We start from the raw sequence: 23894 nt of genomic DNA, 5'->3' as shown, positions 1-23894 counted from the left end.
TTTCCCCAGCCACTCTGGGCAGCTCCCAATCAAGTGTTAAAAACAATGCAGAATTAAATATTAAAAACTGCCCTAAACAGGGCCGCCTTCAGTTGTCTTTTATGTTTATCTGTTTGACATCTGGTGGGAGGGCGTTCCACAGGGCAGGTGCCACTACCGAGAAGGCCATCTGTCTGGTTCCCTGTAACCTTACTTCTCACAATGAGGGAACTGCCAGAAGGCCCTCGGAGCTGTACCTCAGTGTCCGGAATGGACGATGGGGGTACCTCCTCCAGGTATACAGGTAAACAGGTTAGTCTCTTGCAGCAGATATAGTAAAGCAGGGCAGGGAACATTTTCAGTCTTAGGGCCACGTTCCATTTTAGAAAACCTATCGAAGACCACCAGAAGCATGGCTGACTACATCCCAGGAGTTTCTGCACACACACATTTGTTCATCTTGGCAAGCAAGAAATACTGTCCCAGTTCAAAACCCCTCAAGCAGGGCCTCTGAGGAGTGTGGCATGGCCCAGGGAGAGTCTTGCATGCCATATCCAGAGGCCTAAAGGGCCACATCCAGACATAGGGTCTGAGGTTCTGTAGCAAAATAAATGTCTGGGCTGAAAGGAAAAACTCCAGCAGGATTAATGAATAACAAAAGGGTGTTTATTGCTAGCAATAAAGGCTCAGTGGGATCACTCTGCAAAAGCCTAGCAAAGCCCCAAAGGGTGGGACCTGCTGTTATCTGTTAAAGCCATACATATGCATAAACTTCCTCCAATTTAAAGTTACAACACAATACTAATTACACAATGTATGGTCTTTCCTTCATTCACTAGGCAAGGAAACAAAGGACTCTCTCTTGTCAAATGTAGACATTTAAGAATGTTGTTTACAACCTTGGGAGTACAGCTGCTCCTAGCTCAAAATAAGGCACAAGGCCTGTAGCCTGGCTAGTTAGCTGAGCTTATAGGTCTCTATGTGCATCACTTCCCCATGCTTGCATCATGAGTTCTGTGGCACCTTGAAGGCCAGCACATTGACTACAGTGTGAGTTTTCATAGGCAAGCAGTTATTTCACCAGATGTATAAAGTGGGACAATTTAGATGGAGTGTGCATTTGTACATATATAAAGAAACAGATAGAAAAAACTGGAATGCACTCCTATGCCACCTCTTCTACAAGGAGCTCGCAGCAGCATATATGGTTACCCACTCCCGAAAAAAACCCAGGTTATCCTCACAACACCCCTTTGAAGTATGTTAGGCTGTGAGAGACTGACTGGCCCAGTGTCACCCACTGTGCTTTGTAGCTTAGTGATGCTTTGAACCTGGGTCTCTCCATTTCCAGCCCAACACTAACCACTGTGCCACACTGGCTATCCTAAAAGGCTGGAAAACAGCATTGCAAAACATGGAGGAGTGTGGATTTCAGTTAATATATTGGTTAAAGCAGTTCAAGGAGTGTAAAATTGTTAGGGTGATGTGAATGAATGTATCTCCCATTCCTAAATCCTAAGCACAATTGCTGGGGAGCTAGTCTCATTGGACATAGTGGGACTTGGCTCAGAATAAGCATGCTAAGCAGAGTGCTGGACAGCTCCCATGCCTGGGAACTGACTAAATGCTTTCTCCCCTGCAGAGAGAATGAAATTATAAGAATTTGCCTCTCTACATATTGCACTGTGAGATCTATCAGAGAAGTCTTCCCATTCACTTATGTATGTTTCTCTCCCCACTCTTTCTCCCCCCCCCCTTTTTAAAAACAACAACGAAAAGCAGTCTCAGACTTCATGGTGCAGAGAGAGAGAAAGATCGATTCTGAAAATTAATAGAATTTCACTTCAAGTGCGAGTTTTTTTAAAAAATAATGTTGAATTTTCTAAAACAACACACAAACAAGCAAACACATTTTACAAGTGCATATGTTCAACTGAAATGAACCTGGGTCTTAAACCCAGGTTGAAATCCAAAGGGAGCAGAGATTTACTTGATGAAAAGCTAGTGGAGCAGCTCCACCACATTCAGAAAGTGATGTCTGTCTTCATTCCTACCTGGTGATGCTAGGGCACTGAACCTGAGGCTTTTTGCATGCATAGCAGGTGCTCTACAGCTGAGTCAGTATAATTCCCACTTGCTATTTCCCGCACCCCCCCCCGAAGGGAGTCTCTAAAAATGTTAGAGACCCTTCCCTTCCTGCTTTTCCCTACACACACACTACATACCCATATACAATAGAGAAAACAATATATGTAAATAAAGCAACACAGCTTTATTGAGAAAACAGAGAAGGTTGCTTTGCCAATGGAAATAACCAGAGTACTTATTTTAGTTATATCAAGGCTACATAAGAGCTCCTCACCAAGGCTTTGTATATCTTGGGAGGAAAAACTGCAAAGCCACGCTGGACATGGAGAAAGCAAGTAGCCGTGTCCATGTGGCTTCAGAACTTATACAGCCAGATCGATCCACCAATTAATTTCATGCTCCCTTTTCACACTTCCATGTTAGGAAAGAAAATTCATAGTATATGGCGGGGGGAGAGAGAGTCAATAAAAATCCAATTCCGAATAATAGCCCTATGCAGCCCTGCAAAACGGGAGAATTACCAGCTCCTTCAATGTAAGGGCAGTTAATTCAATGAAATAAAAATAATTTACGCATTCCAAGCAAACCAGCCAATGAAAAATCACTGTCATTTATAAAAATCATGAAGCTGCTGTGTTTACCCAACTGTTCAATTTAAGGCAAGCATCCTTAGAAAAAAAAGGGGTGGAAGAAAAGTAATATCTGAAATGCACAGGAAAAAAAGGGGATATGCAGAAAGTGGGCCATCTAGGGGCTCACCCCAAAGAAAGGTTTAATCTTCTGAACATGCTCAAATAATGTGTACACAAATGGACAGATCTATTTCCTCTCGTCCTGCTGCTGACTCCTCCCCTCTAAAAGTATTTTCTGGAGGCTGGGAAGACTCCTGAATCTAGCAGTGTCATAACCCCTGAATCTAGCAGAGACATGGAGTTGGAGACTGCAGGGGACACCAGGTGGGGAGCCATAGATGACTGTTGAAGATAGGGAGACCATTGTGCTTGAGCAGCCCCCAGAGGAATCTCTCAGTCCACCAGGACCTGTAGGGCCAGAAACCAGAATCTCATGGTCAACTTCCCCCGAGGAACCAAATGCCACCACAGCACAGCACCCGTCCAGCAGTACAGGAAGTGCACCCGGAGGTAGGTTATAGAACAGAGGAGGAGTGTTTGTCTTCAGGAAGAGGGTTGGCCCTTTAAGGCTCTTCCCTACAAATGGAGGGAAGTTGGAAGAGGTAGTTTGGAGACAGAGACCTAGGGCTCTTCCACACTTCGTGTCTTGTGCCAAGAAAGCACAGGTCCAAGCAGTTTTCCACTTGTCATTTGCTTTCTAGGCATGATTTTCCCTTTGCCCCACTGCTTTCCCCCAGACAACCTACTCTTTAGCATTAAATCAGAACAAACGAGAATCTGAAGAAAAACTTGGTTGCTGTTTGTTCTGATTCAGAGTTAAACAACGGGTTTTCCTGGGGGAAAGCAGCAGGGCAAAGGGAATTGTGGATAAGGCCTTTGGAGGCTTCAAATTGTTCCCTCGGAGCTGACCGAAGTCCAGGAACTTTTAATTAGCTTTGCCTTCAGCCTTTCTGCTTTCTCCGTGCGATCTGGCATCAAACCAGAACAACAAAATCTCTCTAGAACAGATGGGGAGGGAGGGATTGAGGGGTCAAGGTAGAGAGGAAGAGGAGGAGTCTCACTGAGCAAATGGAAGTCTGTGTTTGGCACCACCCAAAGTCTGCATATTCTGGCTCATTTTTGTGCTGGGAACCATAACCCCAAAACTGGAAATGTGTATAATCAAAAGAATGAGCTTCCAAACTGGAAATTAGGCCAAAAGGTGCAGGATCATGTCAGTTTGCTGCAAGATTCACTGATATAAAATTCTTTAAGTATCCCAAAATGGGTGTGAGATGAAGTTTCTGTTCAAGTACAGAATCTAACACCTCCTGGCACCTTCACACAAGCCCAATACCCTCTCAAATTATTTATCTAATGCACTGATTACCTGTTCATCATTGCAAATGCAATCCACATACTGTATATTCTGCAAGTACTAAAAGGTGTATATTCTGTATATTCTGCAAGTACTAAAAGGTACTAAAAGGTGTGTCTGGCTTTATAATTATTACAGGTCACCAGGTCTCCTGGGTTCCAAAGCATTCCCCAGGTCATGCTAAGCCTTTTCATGCATCATTGCTTTGGGTGCACCATGTTGGGATGTAGTTCTTCCAAGTCTCAAACTCTCAAGATTAGCCAGGGAGGCATTTATGGCTGGTCTTGTTTCCATTTTGAATCTTTGGCAGGTCATTCCCAAATTGGAACTGGAAACTTGACAAAATTGCTATAGACAAATCTGTTTCAGCTGAATATTAGGGAGGGTGGATCCAAATTTATCTCAAGTTACATGTGAAAGAAGATTTGCATGTGCTATTTAAGCATACTTCAGATGTCCCATATATTCACACAGCCAATGAAAGTAGGGGAAGTGGGACTGTGGCAGCAAGCACCTAACTCATCCACAACATATGAGCATGTTGTGCACATGTAGGCTCATAAGTAAGGCTGTGGACTGTGCTTTTGCCACATGACTGCATGTGTGAGTCTATGCATGTTGTGCATAGACAGCATAGATGCATAAATAAGCTTACAGTGAGGGTAGAACATTCTGCTGCAATCCCAGTGTAGATATGGATATTTTGACTCAAAGCCTGAGCAAATGTCTGAACAGTATTGTCAACTTTTAGTTTTACTTTTATAGTGTGTCTTCTCATATGGAGTGTTATCAATGTGCTGTGCTTTCCATTCTAGTATTTGATAGATGCATTTTTTAAAAAAATGAAAATGAAATGAAATTATGCAAAAACAGAAGTTGCAGCTGATATACAGCTATTAAACACACCATGCATTTAAGGGGACACACTTTGTGAATTTCATTTAGCGAGAAGCCACACAGTGGGTCTATGATCTGCAGCTTCTCATGCCCTGGAGTGGCATTGAAGGTTGGTACCATACAGTAAGCTTATTGTGGGGAATTGCAGTCAAATATAATTGAAGCTTCTTTGTTCACTCTCTATCCACCATGTGAAGCCGACCAGGCAACACATCCAGGCTTGACCACCTCAAGCCCAGACTGTGTGGTCAGAAGTATTTTTCTGAATTTTGTAACCCAAGAATTTCTACCTGTGTTTTTCTTGTTGCTACATGGAATAACACATGAACCTGAAGTTTGGAGTCTGCAAGTAAAGCCATTTAAACTTACTAAAGGTGTGGTCTGTTCATTGTGAGTGTGGTAGAAATGGGGGAAAGTGCTGTAGGCAGGCTAAATGGAATATTTAAAAGGTCTAACAGCCTATTTGTAACACTTCACTGTTGCTGCATTTTTGTGACTTTTAAAGCTCTGCTATGGTTCTTTTACTGGAGAGTGCATTTAGCCCTGTGCTTGAGATCCAGATGATAATTTTATTAATTTATGGACATGGTTATATATTTCCCCATACATATCACCAGCAGCAACTATGTACTTCTCAATCATATGAAATTACCTTTTGTTAACCACAGAGATAGGGGACGAAGCTGTCAAAACATGTGAGTATTCAGCTACAGCAGATATATTTGGTACTTGTATTTACAGTAGCTGCACATGTATTTCCCATACACTTATGAGGGACCCAGGCAATTTTTTAAATCCCAAACTTTCTCCTTCAAACTAACAAAGTGAGTGTCCAATACTCACATGACCCGTAGTTGTGAATACTTGGAAGGGGGACACTGCAACTGATATACACCCATGCTCACTCCAGCACATGTCAGGCTTATATTTTGTTCTCAGGAATTGTAAACTAAACAGAAAACTTAGTAAGGAATAGATCTTAGTGCTCACCAAAGAGCTTGAAAACACTTGAATGTCAGAGAAGTGTTATGGTACAATTCTGCCTTTTCCCCTCTGTGTGAACATTCACCACCCATGCTTTCCCTATTCTTGCTGCCTTGTCAGCCGTGCTGACCACCAATGTTTGGACAATGGAGACTGTCAAGTGACCCAATGCCCAACAGTAGTCTACAGGGTTCATCCTCAAACTTCTGTAGCAAAGCTGGACAGCACTTACAGGCTATGCGGACCGAAGCTTTTCTGCTCTTTGAAGTCCCTAAGTGGCTCCATGCAACACACTGACACCAGTAGTCCTCTGGCCCATGAAAATCTTCTACTTGCTGCCTTGTCACATTGATGTATGCCTCACGAACCTTCAAGCCTGAATGGGAAAGATACAGGGAAATTAGCTGATAGAGAATGTCTTACTCACGCATAACACTAAGGTTAGCCAAACCTTTTCTTTTTAATTAAACAATTCCATTTTTTAATCAAGGCAAAGCTTTAATTACTTTGACAATAATATATGGCTGCTAATTAAATTCTAACAGCCAAGTAGGTCAGAACGCATGAGCTGAAAGCATCCGCTTGCCAAGATGTGATTCCAAACTAGGCAATATCTGCCTTTAAAATCTTCTGCTGGCACTTTCGCTCTTAATAAATAAATAAAGGCTGGTTTGTTCAGCTTTTTTCAAAAAGAAAATGCAACAATAACACAGCAAGCAAGGCAGCAGTCTTCTAATAAGTGCTGGTTGCAATTCTAAGCACAGATTCTTGCTTAAAACAACAGGGCTTTCTTCATAGGTGAGTGTGTACAGTAGCATTTGGGGTGTATACTTTTTTTCATCCATCGGCTGTAACAAAGCATGGCAGCAGAATAATGGCCAAAAATAATAAGACAAGAGTGACTGAACGACAGAAAATCAAGAAATATACACAAAGCAACCCCACAGAGAAACAGCAGCCCAGTGGCAAATGGCGCTCAGGAGCTGGCATTATTTTCATAATCCATCATCTTCCCATCTTTCCCGTCAATACGGCTTGCAAAAGTTAAAAACAAACTATCACGAAAGCAACAATGGTTAAAATTATATAAAATAGAGTAGCAGTTTATCTATGTGTGTAAATAGATAACACACACTCAGCATTTGCTGTGAATAGTCCTGCTTTTTTCACCCAATCTTTATGCAGCATCTGCACAATGACATGAGCAAAATATCCCTGTCACATTTTCCCTATGCAGCCTCCTCTCGCTGGTGCTCAAGAAAGCACAGAAAGCCTGACTTAAAATCTCAGTGGAATAGCTAGGCAGTGTCCCTGGTGCAATATAACCCATGACCCAGCTATTCTCCCAGTATATGCCAGGTCGCTCTAATTTCTAGGAATGGTGAACTTGTCAATTTCCGTTTCTCTCCATTTCTCATTTTCCCACTTCATTTCAAAACATTTCCACCATAGTGTTTTGTTGTTGTTTTTTTCTTTAAGTAAACCCTCCTGAAAATTCACCAGCATTTTAGTGCAGGTTTCTCTTATTAGATATGCACTTGTATGCAATTTTGCATAATCCAATGTACCTCTGCATGTTAATATATGCTTTTTAATGCATACTTCATCCATATTTATGCTTTTTGTATATATTACTTGGCTGGAGAACTGTGTTGCAAAATTCAGTGCATGATGGCTGTGCTCCGGTTCATGTAATATTTCTCAAAAATATGTGAATTACATGAGTTCACCTTTGAATCCTAAGTGATCCAATTCCCACCCGCCCCAATTTCTAATTATTTCCAACAACAACAAGAAGAAGAATAAATTTTATTTATACCCCACCCTCCCTGGCCAGGACCGGGCTCAGGGCGGCTAACATCAAAGTACATACATTAAAAACATAAACCAAACAGCTTAATCCTAGATTGTTCTAGCCCTCTGCTTCTCTATAGATTCTACGAATGAACAACTCTCAAATTATAACATTCCCCCTTTCCAAATAGCACACCTGTGTTTTCTTAGGCCCTCTATACTTGAGTGAGGGCATTCTAAAGAGAGCACAGTGAGAGTGGAGGGACCATTTAACCCTTTCCACCAGCCCTAGTAAAAGTCCCCTTCTTCAATATTTGGGTCTGGGGGAAATGGGGACAGTCTATTTGGCAACTAAATGTTAGAAGGAAGCTGCCTTATTCTTATTCAGACATTTCGTAATCTAGTTTAGTATTGCCCACACTGACTGGTAGTGCTCTCCAGAGTTTCAGACATGGTTTTCTCCCAGCCCTATGTGAAGTGCCAGGGATTGGACCAGGGACCTTTCAATAGCGGTCAATGTTTTCCTTTTTTTAAGGGAAATTCCCTTATTCCGAATAGGATTCCTCGCAAGAAAAGGGGAAAGTTGACAGCTATGGACCTTTCTCATAAAAAAACAGTTGTTCTATCACTGAGCTACAGTCCTGTTCTGGGCCTAAAACAGAACAGAAAAGACTAAGTGCAACTGTATCATCCAAGTCTGGAATAACATGAGAAAGAATGCCAGAAAGTCAAGTTTAAAAACTGTGTCTATGTGGGTGCCCCCCCACAAGACCTTTATCCACCAAACAACTCTAAAAATAAATGTATTGTTTATGTTCCAAAAAGACCAAGGTATATTGTGTGAATCAAAATATTTTTGCCATTACTTCATAGTTGCTGGATCAAAGTAGTCCCAGGATCAGAAAATTCATTCTGCTGGTAGCCTGGATAAACACTAATTTCTATCAGTTAGATTAAATGCTCATAGTCTCACAGGTATTGCTTCAGAAATATATTCTCACTATTTTCACGCACTTATAACATGGAATGTTTTTCCCTGTCTCCTCTCTACAAATGCAAAGTTGCAGACTGAGAGGCCCTCTGTGATGCTGTCTGTCTATAATAGTTGAGGCTGTATTAAAAGTTTTGCTCCTACGCCTTCCTCAGCATTATCTCTGCACATGGATGGATTTCTTGTCCTCTACATAAGGATGCAACATTACAAATTGATGTGTAAGCAACCAAAGGGAGGTCAACAGATGCACTCACATCTGTTAATAGCTCAGAAATGGAATGAAGGAATATAATGCTTTGTCTGGGTTCTGATACAGAGCAGGAAAGTGCAACTGCCTGCCAGCTGCCACAACCCTATTACAGACTGCTAAGAATCACTCAATTGGCAGCTAGGGGAGAAAGGGCCTTGGGTATCATGTTGCGAACCACCAGTTAGTCAGCGTTTCGATAAGGCAAGATGCAACTCTGGTCAGTATTTCAAAAGATCTACCTAAAGTAGAACTAGCATTGGATACAATTCACTGATGGGGGGGGGGCAGTTCACATTTTAATAGGAACCAACCTGCTCGGCACTTCCAGAGACAATACACAAAACAAAGCACAATTAGCCTTCAAAATTCCAACTTCCCCAACCAGAAAATGTACACAAATATGTTTATATTAGGAGAAAGCAGGCATAAAAATGTAGAAATGAGTGAAAAGAACATACAAACTTGCATTGTATTAAGGAAAACGTGTCTGCTTTCAAATGTTCTTGGTGACTTTTAAAAACAACAAAATAGAAATCACAGACTGAGGTAGAATCGTGGATAAATGAATTTAAGATGGGGAAGGGGGTGAATTAGCTGTGTTAAACTGAAATTGGCGAAACCGAGCTTCCAGCAAAACACAATGTAATCTAGCTAGTACTTATTGATATGAGATGTAAGCAGGTTACAAGCCTGTCCCTATTTTTATCAGTTAAATGTTGGAAGGTATGCAAATCCTAATCATCTCCTAATTAACATTACTGGTAATTGAGTAGTCCAATTAAATTTGCTAGACATCTGCAAAGCAGTTCCCAACTACTTTGGCAAAGTAACTAGCCCTGCACTTTGTAACACATTTCCACCTCTTTGAAGGCTCATTTGCTTCCAAAGAGCCTTTCTTTCATCTATAAAGCTCAGATCTTGGACATTTATAAGCCTTGCAGAAACTGGTGTTTGATCATGATGTCGGGGACTTTGCAAATTAATTCGGAGAAACTTTGCTCAATATGAACTGCTAGACATCTCAGATGTAAAGCAAACCTTGTGAGAAATGACAACCTCAAGCTAAACAAAATGAGACGGTGGCTTCCAACAGGAAAGTACTGAGAGATACAGAGACAAGGCTTGTCAAGGGCTCAAAATCTTAAATGCCTGTCACTTCCCAGATATCAATACAATGGACTTCTCTCCAGAATCCAAATTTAAATCTTCCAGCATCACTAGCTAATGCCTTGATTAAATATCTCAGAAAAGCTTTCAAAAATCCCCAGAACAGGAACATTTGGGCAGATATATAACAAGGCTGGAGACAGTCAACAGATATTGAAAGAGAGAGAGAGAGAGCACGAGAGGGAAATATTTGCATGGCAGGTATGTAGCCTACCATACAACATAAGAGTCACACCTGTCCCTCAGGCTACTGTTGCCTCCAACCCTGCCCACCATTGATGTGTGGCCCTTGGAAGGTAGTCTATGAAGGAATGTGTCCTTCAGGATAAAAAATAGCAACCCTAGTGCCCGCCAGACAATGTGGACTACACCTCACATAAAACCCAGTTAGCATGGACACATAATAAACTTCACAGTGGACTTTGTGCCTTAGTCAAGCCCAACATCATAGTACAGTCATACCTCATGTTACGTTTCATCCTGAGGTGACCCGGAAGTACCGGAAAGGTTGTATGTTACTTCTAGGTTTCGCCACTTGTGCATGCACAGACACACAAAATGACATGGAATGGATCCCGTTCGCAACCAGAGGTACCACTGTATAGTGGTACCTTGGGTTACATATGCTTCAGGTTGCATACGCTTCAGGTTACAGACTCTGCTAACCCAGAAATAGTACCTCGGGTTGCTTCAGGATGAGAACAGAAATCATGCGGCGGCAGCAGCGGGAGGCCCCATTAGCTAAAGTGGTGCTTCAGGTTAAGAACAGTTTCAGGTTAAGAACGGACCTCCGGAACGAATTAAGTACGTAATCAGAGGTACCACTGTATAGCACACTACTGGAGTCACAGCATCTTGGCAAAGTCAATTACTGACACCCTCCCCTGCCACTTTGATCTTCCCTCACTCTGCTCAACCCAAAGAACCAAACAGCACTGCGTGCCTGAAACTGGAAGCTGCCACTTTTGTTTCCCAGAATGCCCTGGGCACTCAGGCATTGTGGGAAATTTAAATGGTGTTTCCTAGCCACCTGGCAAAGATTAAAGTGCTGCTGCTGTCTCCAGCATCACGTAAGCATGCCAGGTTCGCCAAAGCAGAGCTCTCTGCTCCCCTGCAACCTTGTTATCAGTAAACATACAGTGGTGCCTCGCAAGACCAAAAGAATCTGTTCCGCGATTCTCTTCGTCTAGCGGTTTGTTCGTCTTGCGAAGCAAGCCCATTGACGGCTTAGCAATTAGCGCTATTAGCGGTTTAGCGGCTTTCAGAGGCTTATCGGCTTATCGGATAAGCGGCTTAGCGGCTTAGAAAAAGGGGGGGGGGAAAACCAGCAGGAACTCACAAGACATTTTCGTCTTGCGAAGCAAGCCCATAGGAAATTTGTTTTGCAAAGCACCTCCAAAACGGAAAACTCTTTCATCTAGCGAGTTTTCCGTCTTGTGAGTCATTCGTCTTGCGGGGCACCACTGTACTTCAAATTGGGCTGTAAGTGGATACAAATGTGGAAAAAGAAGCTAAAGCAGGGTGGGGAGGGAATCAGGCTTTCACCCCCAACGGAGAAATCAATGCATCTTGTGACTAACCTGTGGACAGCCAGATGTTGTTGGACTTCAACTTCCATCTGACCAACTAGAGTAGCCAATAGTCAAGGATGATGGGAGCTGTAGTCCAGCAAAGATATGAAGGACCAGAGGTTAACCACCCCTGTCTTAGAACAACTAATGAGAACTATTTCACTACTATGCACCACTACATTGCTTATCTTTGATGCCATCACAGAGAATGTTTCTATTTCAATACACCCCGGAAGGAGATGAGGATCTACCTGGGCTCCTCTAAGGCTAAGGGTGCTGAGCATGTTTAGCCTGGAGAAGAGGAGGTTAAGAGGTGATATGATAGCCATGTTCAAATATATAAAAGGATGTCACATAGAGGAGGGAGAAAGGTTGTTTTCTGCTGCTCCAGAGAAGCGGACACGGAGCAATGGTTCCAAACTACAAGAAAGAAGATTCCACCTAAACATTAGGAAGAACTTCCTGACAGTAAGAGCTGTTCGACAGTGGAATTTGCTGCCAAGGAGTGTGGTGGAGTCTCCTTATTTGGAGGTCTTTAAGCAGAGGCTTGACAACCATATGTCAGGAGTGCTCTGATGGTGTTTCCTGCTTGGCAGGGGGTTGGAGTCGATGGCCCTTGTGGTCTCTTCCAACTCTATGATTCTATGATTCTAAGTGACCTTTTTTAATGAGCATTCATCCTGATTTGCTTACAAGAAGCTTACATGGAGGTTCGATTGTGAGCATTTGAGCATGTTGGCAGGAAGGCCACAGAACCATGAATATTCATCTTGGTTTGCTTGTGGCATGTTTGTGAATCTTCCTTTTAATCATCTGTTCATGCCACCCTTTCCCCAAAATGTTTCCTGTCACTTACATAACCACAAAAAATATGTTTCTTTTAAAAAGTGTATCAGTTGAACTAGGAAAACAGGGCATTTTAATGTGCTTTAATTGTGAAAACCTACATTTCCTGGTGGGCGCTTGAATCCATCCCACAAAATACTGACAGTTGGGAGATGCCCCTCCTCAGTTCTTAAAAATCTCATTTCTGTTCTTCACCATTCCCAGAATTAATAATTTGTTGTTTTCCAATTAAGAAACCCTTCAAGTATAAGATACCTACACACACCAAAATAAATAAGCACATTTCATTAATTTTCATTCTTCTTCTTAGGTCACCTTCCCATGCATAGCATATAGGATCTGAGGACATCTGCATGGCAACAACCCACACTACTGATGCTCAGGGGTGAGACAAATCCTTCTTGAACATTAAGGGGGAAACTAACAAGCTGTGGGCAAATTCTTCCTTTTAATTATAATTATAATGAACACAAAGCCCCTTTGGGTGCAGTGGACATTGTTGTGTCCTCTGAGAATGTTATATAAATGAGCTCCAAGGCAAATGAGAAGTGGAAGCGAGATAAATGGAAGACCAGCCATGCCATACAAAGAAAGCATCAAACCCAGAAAGCTTATTCCTTTCATTAGCTGCTGTAAGAGAAAGGACCGTCAATGGGTTGTTGCTTCCTTTGAGCACATCATTCCCACCTTCGAGCCATGGTACTGCCTTTTACCCACCTCTAAAGAGCTGGCAGAGGCCTTCACCTCACCCCTGGGATCAAGAGATAAAACCCCTCTTTCGAGAGTGCCACAGCACTGTTATTAGGAGATGAAGAGCTGTGTCTGCTCTCTAAAGAGGAGCACACTTTCTATCCCGATCTCAGTGCAGAGCTGAGATTGCGAGGTGAGATTGCGAGGGATGGTGGGCCACTTTCTACAGCTTACTGTGCTGGGCCCAGGGGTAAACCCGAGCAACGCGGTCCAGGTCCAGTCCCGAATCCAAGGGTTCCACAAAGAGTCAGTCTGATAGGGTCAAGGCAGGAAACCAGGCTAGGTCAGGCACAGGGTCACAGGCAGTTTCTAGCAAACAGCAATGTTGCTCCTGCAACCTGGGGCGGGGTCTGACAGCATTTTATCTCTGTCGGGGTAACGGCCAGTCCTGATCCCCTGGTGACTCACCTCCTTTACTCGCCTGAAGGTGAGCACTCCTCCTGCGAGTACTCAGGTCTCTCCTTCTCTCAGACCTGAGTCTCTGCAGCTCGGGAGATGTCGGTGGGTTACTAGACCCAGAGGCCGCCTCAGCCTCTCCTGACCCAACCGGTAGCAGAGCAGCTGTAAGTGATTGCCCAGCTGAAAGCAACGAGGTAATCCCCGCATCTGGAGCCAGAGCTGACTCGGCCCAGCTGGTGCTTGTTGCAGGGGAACCTGTGCAGACTGGGGCTCTTCAGAATCAGGCCCCAGACTAGGTTCAGATGCTGCCTGAGGCAGAGGATCTGGTGCGGACTGAGACTCCTCTGGTTCTGAGTCCGGGCCTGAGTCCCAGGCCATCACACTTGGACCCATGAGTTCGCCTCCCCTGTTCTAAGAGGTGAGTACAATTTGTAGACTAACCCTAAAATTACATTCTAAACTGATTTGGAGAAAAGGTGAGTAAGATGAGTCGTAACAGAGGCATATACAATTATGCATGGTGCGAAGAAAGCAGACAGAGAAAAGCTCTTCTTCCTCTCTCATTGTGCTGGTCTCGGGGGGGGGGGGTACCGTGAGGCGTGGTCTGTGTCCAGTCTGAGGCTGAAGCAGGGTCCAAGTCAGAGAGTCTGGCGTGGTCAGGAACTCTGGCAGAAAGCAGAACAGGGTGCCGGAAGGAACAGGTAACCAATGATATTGCTCCTGCAACCTGGGACTGGACAGCTGGCCTTTATCTCCTCCGAGGCATAGTGCGGCCCCGGTCCACAGGTGACTCACCTCTCCTGGCCTGGAGGTGAGCACTCCTCCTGAGAGAACTTAGTTCCCTCAGCCTCTCCGCCCTGAGCCTCTGCAGCTCAGGAGAGGCTGGAGGGTTACTGGACCCAGAGGCAGCCTCACCTTCCCCTGACAGGGCTGTGAGAGGAGCACCTGCAGGCAATGGGTCCTTGATCACCTCTGGAGCCAGAGCGGATTCAGCTGGTGTCTGCTCCTGAGGATCCGGCACAGGTGAGGGCCCTTCAGATTCAAGCCCCTGCCCCGGCTCAGCCGGCCCTGGAGGTGGGGACTCCTGTGCAGGCTGGAATTCCTCAGGTTCAGCCTCTGAATCAGATTCCCAGGCCATCACACTCATAACACCAGATCTCAGGGACATCTAACAAAGTTGAATGTTGGGAGATTCAAGACAGACGAAAGAAAGCAATTCTTCATACAGCACATCGTTAAACTATGGAATTTACTCCCACAGAAGCTAGTGATGGCCACCAGCTTGGAATGCTTCAAAAAGGGATTAGAAAAATTATTGGAGAATGGTTGCTAACCTTGATGGCTGTGTTGTGCTTCTGCTGTTGGGCACTGTAAGCCTCAAACTAAACAGTTGATGTGAATCAGAACTGGGGAGAGTGCTGCTGTGCTCAGGTCCTGCTTGTGACATCTGGTTGGCCACTGTGAGAACAGGATGCTGGACCAGATGGGCATTTAGCCTCATCCAGCAGGCTTTTCTTACATTCTTAAATCTATGGACTGGTTGAAGCAAGCAGCATCTACACTTTTGCCCAATATCTGGGAAGCAATATTAAGTGTAGTAAAGAGAAAATGGATAGAGACAATTGGTTTTGCTCCTCTCATTAGACTACAACTCGGGGTCATCCAGTGAAACTGATGGGCAGTCGATATAGCACAAGCAAAACAAAGTACTTCTTCACACAGTGCCAAGTAAACATATGGGAATTTTCTGTCACAAGATAGGTCTGTCTATGGTTCCTGGTTCAGAGAGATGATGAATAATTCAATTTATTATTTGTGTAATACAAAACTTCTCTCAGAGACTTAAATGCACAATTAAAAACCAACCAACCACCAAGTTTAATAATAAAACAATATCCCCAAAATGCAGACACACAGAGAGTTTATGAAGGATACTGAGCAGCTGGGATGTGTGCAGAGGAGAGTGACCAAGATGATAAAGCTTTGGATAAGTTTAGCCTGGAGAAGAGAAAACTGAGAGGTGCTAGGGCAGTCATCTTCAAATATTTGAAGGGTTGTCACATGTAAGAAGGAGCAAACTTGTTTTCTGCTGCTCTAGAATGTATGACCCAAACCAATGGATTCTAATTCCAAAAAAAGGAATTACAACCAGGCATTATGAAGAATTTTCTGGTGGTAAGAGCTGCTCAACAATGGAATGGAAAATCTCAGAAGGTGGGGGACTCTCCTTCATCTGTCAGCTGTGGTTCCTGCACTGCAGGGGGTTGGAGTAGATGACCTTTGAGGTCCCTTCCAACTCTACAATTCTAGGATTATAATAATCCCTCAGAAGTCTAGGAGAAGAGGTATGTCTTGATCTGAAATAATGCTAAAGTTTGCACCTGGTGGACTTTACTGCAGAAAGCATTCCATAGCCTCTTACCATTATTTTCTGGGGGCACACAACAGGGATGTGGTGCTTGTGGACTTCCTATAAGCAACTGGCTACCTACCATTTGGAGCAGGATATTAGACTGAACAGAACTTTGATTTGATCCTTCTTATGGGAGTAGGGCTCAAATCTACTTTCTTGAAAGCCCTCAGGGCTCCACTGTTCTCAGTTCTAACCAGGCAGCTCTGTGTCGGCCTGTAAGACCTTTGTGGGGGATGCAATGAACTAGGGTGACATGTTGGTGGGCAGGCAGCTCTGAAATACATGCAACTGAACCACGGTTGTTCTTTTGGATTCATACTCCCAACCCCCAGTCTTGTCAAAGATCTGGATGCAAGATGAAACTCTCTGGGCTTTTTAGCATCTGCTTCTATAAATAAATCTGATTTGCACTTGGTGACTATTGATTTTCAGCATTGTAAACCTAGATTCTCTATAAATCAGCACCCACTTAATCGCAAGCATCAAGAGGCATTCAGAAGTTAACCCATTCCTTCAGTGAGCAACAGAGGTGCAGATTTGTAATATGTACAGAAAAGGGGAGAAAGATCAGTAGTGGATGAAAAGGTGAGGAAATGTCACAGATGCAACTCCTAGAATTGTTAAAGGGGGACACATCTCCAGTCCCCCCACCCTATAATTCTGTACCTGGAAAAGCCTCTTCTAAAGCTGACACATATCTTGCTCAAGGATGTTAAATGAAATTTTTGGCAAACCCAGCATTCTATCTGCCAAGGACAGCAAAATCAAGACAAGGTAGTTGAGACCTTTGTTTCCTGAACTATATAGATTATAGAAGAATAGCACAGGCATTGGCATGGATACATTGACCACCCAACCTGCTTTCTGGTTGATATGCTCTAAGCTGACAGATGGGGTGGTGGCCCACATTGGAGTCCTCTATGGCGTGAACCGCTTCTGGTGGACCCCTCCCTCCTGATTGCTATGAGGTAGGTGAAACCCCACAAGACCAAGCCAATCCACCCGTGGCCCATAGCAATGTTAATGGATGACCACCATGTCCCTGTAAAAAAAGTAACTGTCAAAGTAAACAGAAAAGAATGGGTGAGAAACCTAGACTGAGACTGAGTGTTTGAGACAGGCCTCCCTTTCTCTCTCTCTCCCAGGGGAAGACTTGATGAGCGCACTTCTCCGTCAGGCCTGCTCTGATGCCCTGCCCCTCAGGGAGCCTAGCCTGGATGCCAATTGGCTCCCCAGGTCCCTCTGTCCATTTCACAACTTCCAGTATGCAACCAGCCAGCCACACACGAACACTCAAGATGGTGACTGTCTCTCCCACCTGCCACTGCCAGACTGCAAATGACACTTGTTGGTACATTAATACCAAGGTTCATCAGTATTTTGGAACTTTCAGTTCCAGTTCATATACTGCCTGTCTTGTCTTGTCTTGTCTTGTCTTGTCTTGTCTTGTCTTGTCTTGTCTTGTCTTGTGTTGTGAGATTCAGACACCTTGGAGCTCACATACTTAGTTGAGACACATGCCATAGGAAAAACCCTGCTGAATTAGTGCAGAAATCCATCTGGACCCATCTGGCCTATCATTGTTTTTTTCCACAGTGGTAAATCAAGTGCTTCTGGAAAGTCCAAAAGCAGGACATGAAGGCAATAAATAGACCTTCCTCTGTGCTTGCCCCCAATCAAGTGGTGCTCAAGAGCACATTGCTGCTGCACCTAAAATATCCAGAAATCCACCATGATCACTATATATCATCATTTAATTATATTTACTGCCTACCTTTCCTCCAAGGAGCTTATGGTGGCATACAGTATGTAGCCACAACACAGAAAATGTCCACATTTGGACATCATGCCAAACCTTAATTTAGTGCAGGGATGGGATAACTGGTGGTCCTGCAGATGTGGCTGAACTACAGCATCATCAGCTGCGACCACTCTGACCAATGTCTGGGGAAGATGGAAGCTGTAGTCCAGCAACATCTGAAAGACTGTAGGCTTGATGTCCATGGCTTATTGTGCTGAGAATGAGCCACAGCAAGCCTTGAGCTTGGTTCAGAAGCTTTTACTTCTGGTTTAGATTAACTGTAGCTTGCTATGAGGTCCAAACCCACAAGGTTAAACAGGGTTTATTTGAAACAAGCCAGCTTCAAGACGTGGGTTATGATGCTGACAACAAAACATTGTTGATGTTGTCCACAGTTTAGGATCTAACTACATTTTAGGAACTAACAACACACTAAACTGCAGCTAATCAAAAGCCATCTTTTATTTTTTCTTGCAGCCTTACTGGAGGAGGAATGGGGAGGAGGTGAAAGAGCCTAAGGCTTGTTATTTCTGTCATGCTAAAGCACCGTGGCCAGTATGTTTGCTATTATTTGCCAGCTGTCATAATGCCATCAATATAAATTACAAAGATCTCAACAGTACAGAAAATAATCTAAGGGATACAAAAACCTTTGGTGTGATTACATGTACAGTTCTGGTAACTCTATCTCAAAAATAGCATTACTGAACTGAAAAGGGTACAGAAAGACAGCGAGAATATCAAGGCCTTGGAGTACTTGCTTATGAAGGAAGGCTAACTAATATAGGAATTTTGGGGAGAGCTGATGGTGACCAAGGGGAGGAAATCAGGTCAACATTTATCAAATTAATGAGTGGTTGGAAAGAAGAGAAAAATTAAACACACACATTCCTTTCTTAATACAAGAACTTGAGTACTACCCAGTGCTTAGGAGTAAACAAGAGGAACAGCCACCCCTCTCAGAATGCCTGTGTGAGAGCTTCCAAACCCAGCTTACTGGATAAGTTCTGCAAACACAATGGATTTGATCTCATTCAGCATTCAAAAATAATGCATGAGGCTCAAATAGGAGGGGGAAATTGTTAGGATATTTCCGTTCCACCTTAAAGGGGAGCAGGATGTTTGTGTCACAGCCTGCGTATTTCCTGTTCACAGGATGTTTCTGTTGTGTCTATGCTTTCGTTTCTCTCTCTGCCTGAGCATACCGAAGCAGGCAGTCATGTTTTTCTTTGTTCTGACCAACGCTGAATAAACTTCTAAATAATACTCTCCTGAGTGCATCTTTCGCTGTACGAACTCTGTGATAGAGCGTGCATCTGCTCTGGAATGTCACAAGCTATTTTCTGGAGCTCGTGTCACTAATTGCTGATACTGTCTCTACGGGAGATCGATGGACGTCCGGAGTTGACATGGAGGCAGTGATGGCCTTTGTCTCCCTGGCAGTATCCCAACAGAAATACCGTATTTTTCGCTCTATAAGATGCACCGGACCACAAGACGCACCTAGTTTTTGGAGGAGGAAAACAAGAAAAAAAAATATTTCTGAATCTCAGAAGCCAGAACAGCAAGAGGGATCGCTGTGCAGTGAAAGCAGCAATCCCTCTTGCTGTTCTGGCTTCTGGGATAGCTGCGCAGCCTGCATTCGCTCCATAAGACGCACACACATTTCCCCTTACTTTTTAGGAGGGAAAAAGTGAGTCTTATAGAGCAAAAAATACGGTATGTCTTTGACAGATCTGCTCCACCATGACCGTAATATGTTGAATTGGAAAGACTGAAAGGAGCTTCTAGCTTCAGACAAACTTATTTAGGAGGCCTCACCAGACATTCCCAATGCAGGAAAGCTGAGGGTGCCTGGGGCACACAAACACTGTGGGAGGGGTCAGCATTTTGCACCCCTCTCTGGGGCCCTTAGGCATTATTTTGAATGCCTGAAGAAAGACTGAGATGAGGCTCATTGATTAAAAAGTATCCAGGTAGGGACTTAATAATTTGTGATCCATGCATGAAGATCATCCTTTGCTTTTAAAAATCTCATTCTGAGCAGCAGTTCATAAGGTGGACTAACCAGGCATTTCTAATTGGAAAATCAGTCACACACAGTTCACCATTTGAAATAAAAATCATTAAAAAGTCCAAACCAGTCCAGAGTTTAGCTATTTTGCTCCCTGCCCCCACTTCCTTTTTGTAATCCTCCAAGAGAGGTTGCTAGACTTTGAAGGGGGATCAAGATACAGTTGTACCTTGGATCCCAAACGCCTTGCGACTTGAACATTTTGGCTCCCGAACACCGGAAGTGAGTGTTCCAGTTTGTGAATGTTCTCTGGAAGCTGAGCGTCCAACGCGGCTCACGCGATTTCCAACTGAGTGCAGGAGCTCCTGCAGCCAATCGGAATCCGCGCCTTGGTTGCTGAATGTTTTTGGTTTGAACATAACTCTAAGAGAAATTTATTTAAAACTGAAATTAAATTCCACAAAAGTCCTCCTCTTGGCTGCGAGGAGGGGGATGCTTCACTTAGGCTCCTTGACACTGGCCTCCAGAGGGCTAAACTGTGTTCAGCATTACAATCAAACTGGGCCACTGTGTTCTTCTTGTTTTAGAAGTAAAAAATGCCTCATTGATATTCTAAAAACAAAAGGGGTTTTGAAAACATTTTGAAAATACGCTGAGATTTTCTCCACCAGACACCTGAATAAGTACACATTCAATGCACACCAGAAACCAAGAGACCAAAATCTAGCAGACCATGCCAATAAAACACACACACACACACACTTAAAAACGTGTATGTGTGCAACATTCTGAAAGGTTCAGTCTATAAGATTCATGGCTGAGCAGGGATTTGAAGCCCTCGATTTACCACAGGCCAAACTCCAACAGACTGCAAGATGCAGTTGTGGGGAACATGTTTCACCTTTGTACAGTCAGCTAATTTCGAGAGAGAGAGAGAGAAAGAGAGAGAGAGAGAGCGCACTCTGTATCTTCTATCCAGGGAAGCAAGAGTCATTACCACAATCCAAGGGCAAAATCACTAAAGTAGGGCATGAAGCAAGGGGAGTGAGGGGCTTGGTCTGGGGGAAATGAGAGTGTGGCTGAGGAGGATGAGTCCCAAGGGCCCAGGGGCCAGAAAACTAGGCCTTGAGGGCCGTATTTGGCTTCCCCACTTGTGACATGGAACAACCTCATGTGTCTCCATCAGTGGGTGGGGTGCAAATTTAACAAATAAGACAGGCACACCAGGCGCAGTTAGGGAGGGAGACCTCCTTGCTGAGAGGGGAAATATTTTGCTGTTTCCTTAAACTACAGATCTCCCCTGCCTCGACAGGAACGATAATAATAGAAATTACATGGCAAGAACCTCTAATCAACTCGAGTAAGAACCAATGCATTATAAATGAAAACCAACATTGTTCCCCGATACCTTATGTAATTCCAATTCACAGTGGTAGCCCATCCCTTTAAATTATTGTGCAAATTATAAGCATCATCCTTTGTCATCCAGCACAGCCTCAAAGAATATGGGGAGTTTTGCCTCTGGTATTGCTATGCTAATAAGCTTTCTGCACTGCTGGGTGGTTTAGCAGCAGACAGACTAATGCTGGCAGAGGATGAATAATTGCTTGGTATGTGCTAAACATAACGGAGCAAGCACCAAACTTCATCATTTGTCAGCTTTATTTGTTTAAATGAGAAAAATGCTGACAGCAGTTATTGCTGTAATCTTTTTATTTATCAGACATGAAAACTTTAGTTACTCATAGCAGGTCTCATCCTACTGCGAAAACAGGAGTTGGGAGTACTTTAGAGCCAATTTGAAGCATGCTCTCAAAAATGTTAAAATTGAAGGGGGGGGAGGCTTTCCTTTTTCTCAATTTATTTTAAACTCTTAACTAGCTTTATCTGCATCCTAGAAGCGTTCGGTTCATAACAAAGGACGACTTGTGCCCTCGAGCACCATCGAGCAACAGACAAAGCAAGCTACCATTAATCGGTCATGTTCTGATATCATGCCAAACCATTGTTTAGCATGATGAGAATGAGACACAGCAAGCGTCAGGCTCTCTCCCTCTGGTATGCCAGGAGAAGGAACCAAACATCCTGGTACATATGGAAGTAGAGGCACCCCAAGAGATTCTTCCCCACTTCTTCCTGATAGCACTTAGGAGATGTAGCATTTATAGTTATAACCATTTAGAACATGTCTTTATTCTTTCGAATATTCAAAACATACGACCCTTAGGGTAGGCCAGCATTATTGTTCCTCTATACCATGGCCTGGCAGGTATTTCAACCAGAAACATCTTGATTCATTATCCTTTGGCCACCGCACCAGGTCTGTCTCAAATATTTGTTCCGGACGTCGATATTAATGGCATTTTAATTTAATCCAGGCTTCTTCAACTAGGTGTCCTCCAAATGTTTTTTGGACTACAGACCTGGCAATAATGTCCAATGCTCAGGGACTATGAATGGGCACCAGGTTGTGGAAAACTGATTTAATCTACATACTCCTTGCGCACTATCCCAATCTCTGAACAGTGTGAGACTTCAGGTTCCAGGTGCTTACCCAGGTTCCGGTTTCCTCAGAATAGGGACAGCAGAGACCATGGTGTCTTTATGATATTTGGCTGTATATACAACCTGAGACTACAATGGAGGGGCTCACAGTATTAACACCCTGAGGGAATCATGTGTCTCCCATAGTTAGGGGCCCATTACCAAGAAACTCCTCTGGTTGTTCCAGCAATTGAATCCCTAATGGACTCAAGAATTAGAAGGGACTCAGGCAAACAACCTACAGCCCTCCAAACTCACAGCACTACAGTGGGACCTCAGGTTAAGTACTTAATTCATTCTGGAGGTCCGTTCTTAACCTGAAATTGTTCTTAACCTGAAGCACCACTTTAGCTAATGGGGCCTCCTCCTGCTGCTGCACCGCCGGAGCACGATTTCTGTTCTCATCCTGAAGCAAAGTTCTTAACCCGAGGTACTATTTCTGGGTTAGCGGAGTCTGTTACCTGAAGCGTATGTAAGCTGAAGCGTATGTAACCTGAGGTACCACTGTACTAACAAATGAATCTCTTTATGGGCAGACCTATTCTAGGGTACTTACCATTTTCACAAGCATATAATTAAGCTTTAAAGGATTTTAAAAGGTCATATAAAATATACATGGACAAAACCTGAAGCAAATGTTTGCTGCCTGTCATTTTTATGTTCTTTTATTATTTTGCTTTTAAATGTTATTTTCTTATTATTTTCCCCAAGAAGCTCAAGGTGGTGCTTATGGTTCTCCCCTGCTGTCGCCCACATTATGTTATCATTACAATATCTTTGCAAGGTAGGTTTGGTGGCCAGTGACTGGTCTCAAAATCACCCAGTGAGCTTCATAGCTGAGAGGGGATTCGAACTCTGCCCTCCCAGGTCCTACTCCAACATTCTATCAGCTACACCGCACTGGTTCTCAGGGATGTAAGAGCCACAGGTGAAATAATGGGTTCCTGGTAACTGCACTTACCTATTGGCTGAACTGCTGTGATGTCAGAGTCATCACAGGAAGTGGGTAGGTGGGAAGGCTTGGCGAGCAATAGGAATAGCAGCTAATAATAGGAAGCCAGAAGATCTGAGCACAAGCAAGGGTAGGAACTGAAAAGAGAGGGCAGTGGCCAGAGCTGGCTCAGTCATTATGCAGACTAGAATCATAGAATCATAGAATTGGAAGAGACCACAAGGGCCATCGAGTCCAACCCCCTGCCAAGCAGGAAACACCATCAGAGCACTCCTGACATATGGTTGTCAAGCCTCTGCTTAAAGACCTCCAAAGAAGGAGACTCCACCACACTCCTTGGCAGCAAATTCCACTGTCGAACAGCTCTTACTGTCAGGAAGTTCTTCCTAATGTTTAGGTGGAATCTTCTTTCTTGTAATTTGGAACCATTGCTCCGTGTCCGCTTCTCTGGAGCAGCAGAAA

The 23894-nt window shown here is 43.7% G+C and overlaps 1 protein-coding gene across 2 annotated transcripts in view; it reads right to left on the bottom strand.

Moving 5' to 3' along the window:
* Nucleotides 1-23894, bottom strand: part of UNC5D (unc-5 netrin receptor D) — a 431213-nt gene that overhangs the window by 197038 nt on the left and 210281 nt on the right. For both annotated transcript variants that reach the window (XM_081843277.1, XM_081843278.1), the window contains exon 3: nucleotides 6170-6313. In XM_081843277.1, coding sequence (XP_081699403.1) covers nucleotides 6170-6313 — 144 coding nt within the window. The remainder of the gene's footprint in view (nucleotides 1-6169; nucleotides 6314-23894) is intronic.

This window comes from Podarcis erhardii, assembly GCF_964252035.2.
Source record: "Podarcis erhardii genome assembly, chromosome: 16".
NCBI lineage: Eukaryota > Metazoa > Chordata > Lepidosauria > Squamata > Lacertidae > Podarcis > Podarcis erhardii.
Note: the sequence above shows the minus strand (reverse complement) of the source record. Positions and strands in the feature narration are given on the sequence as shown.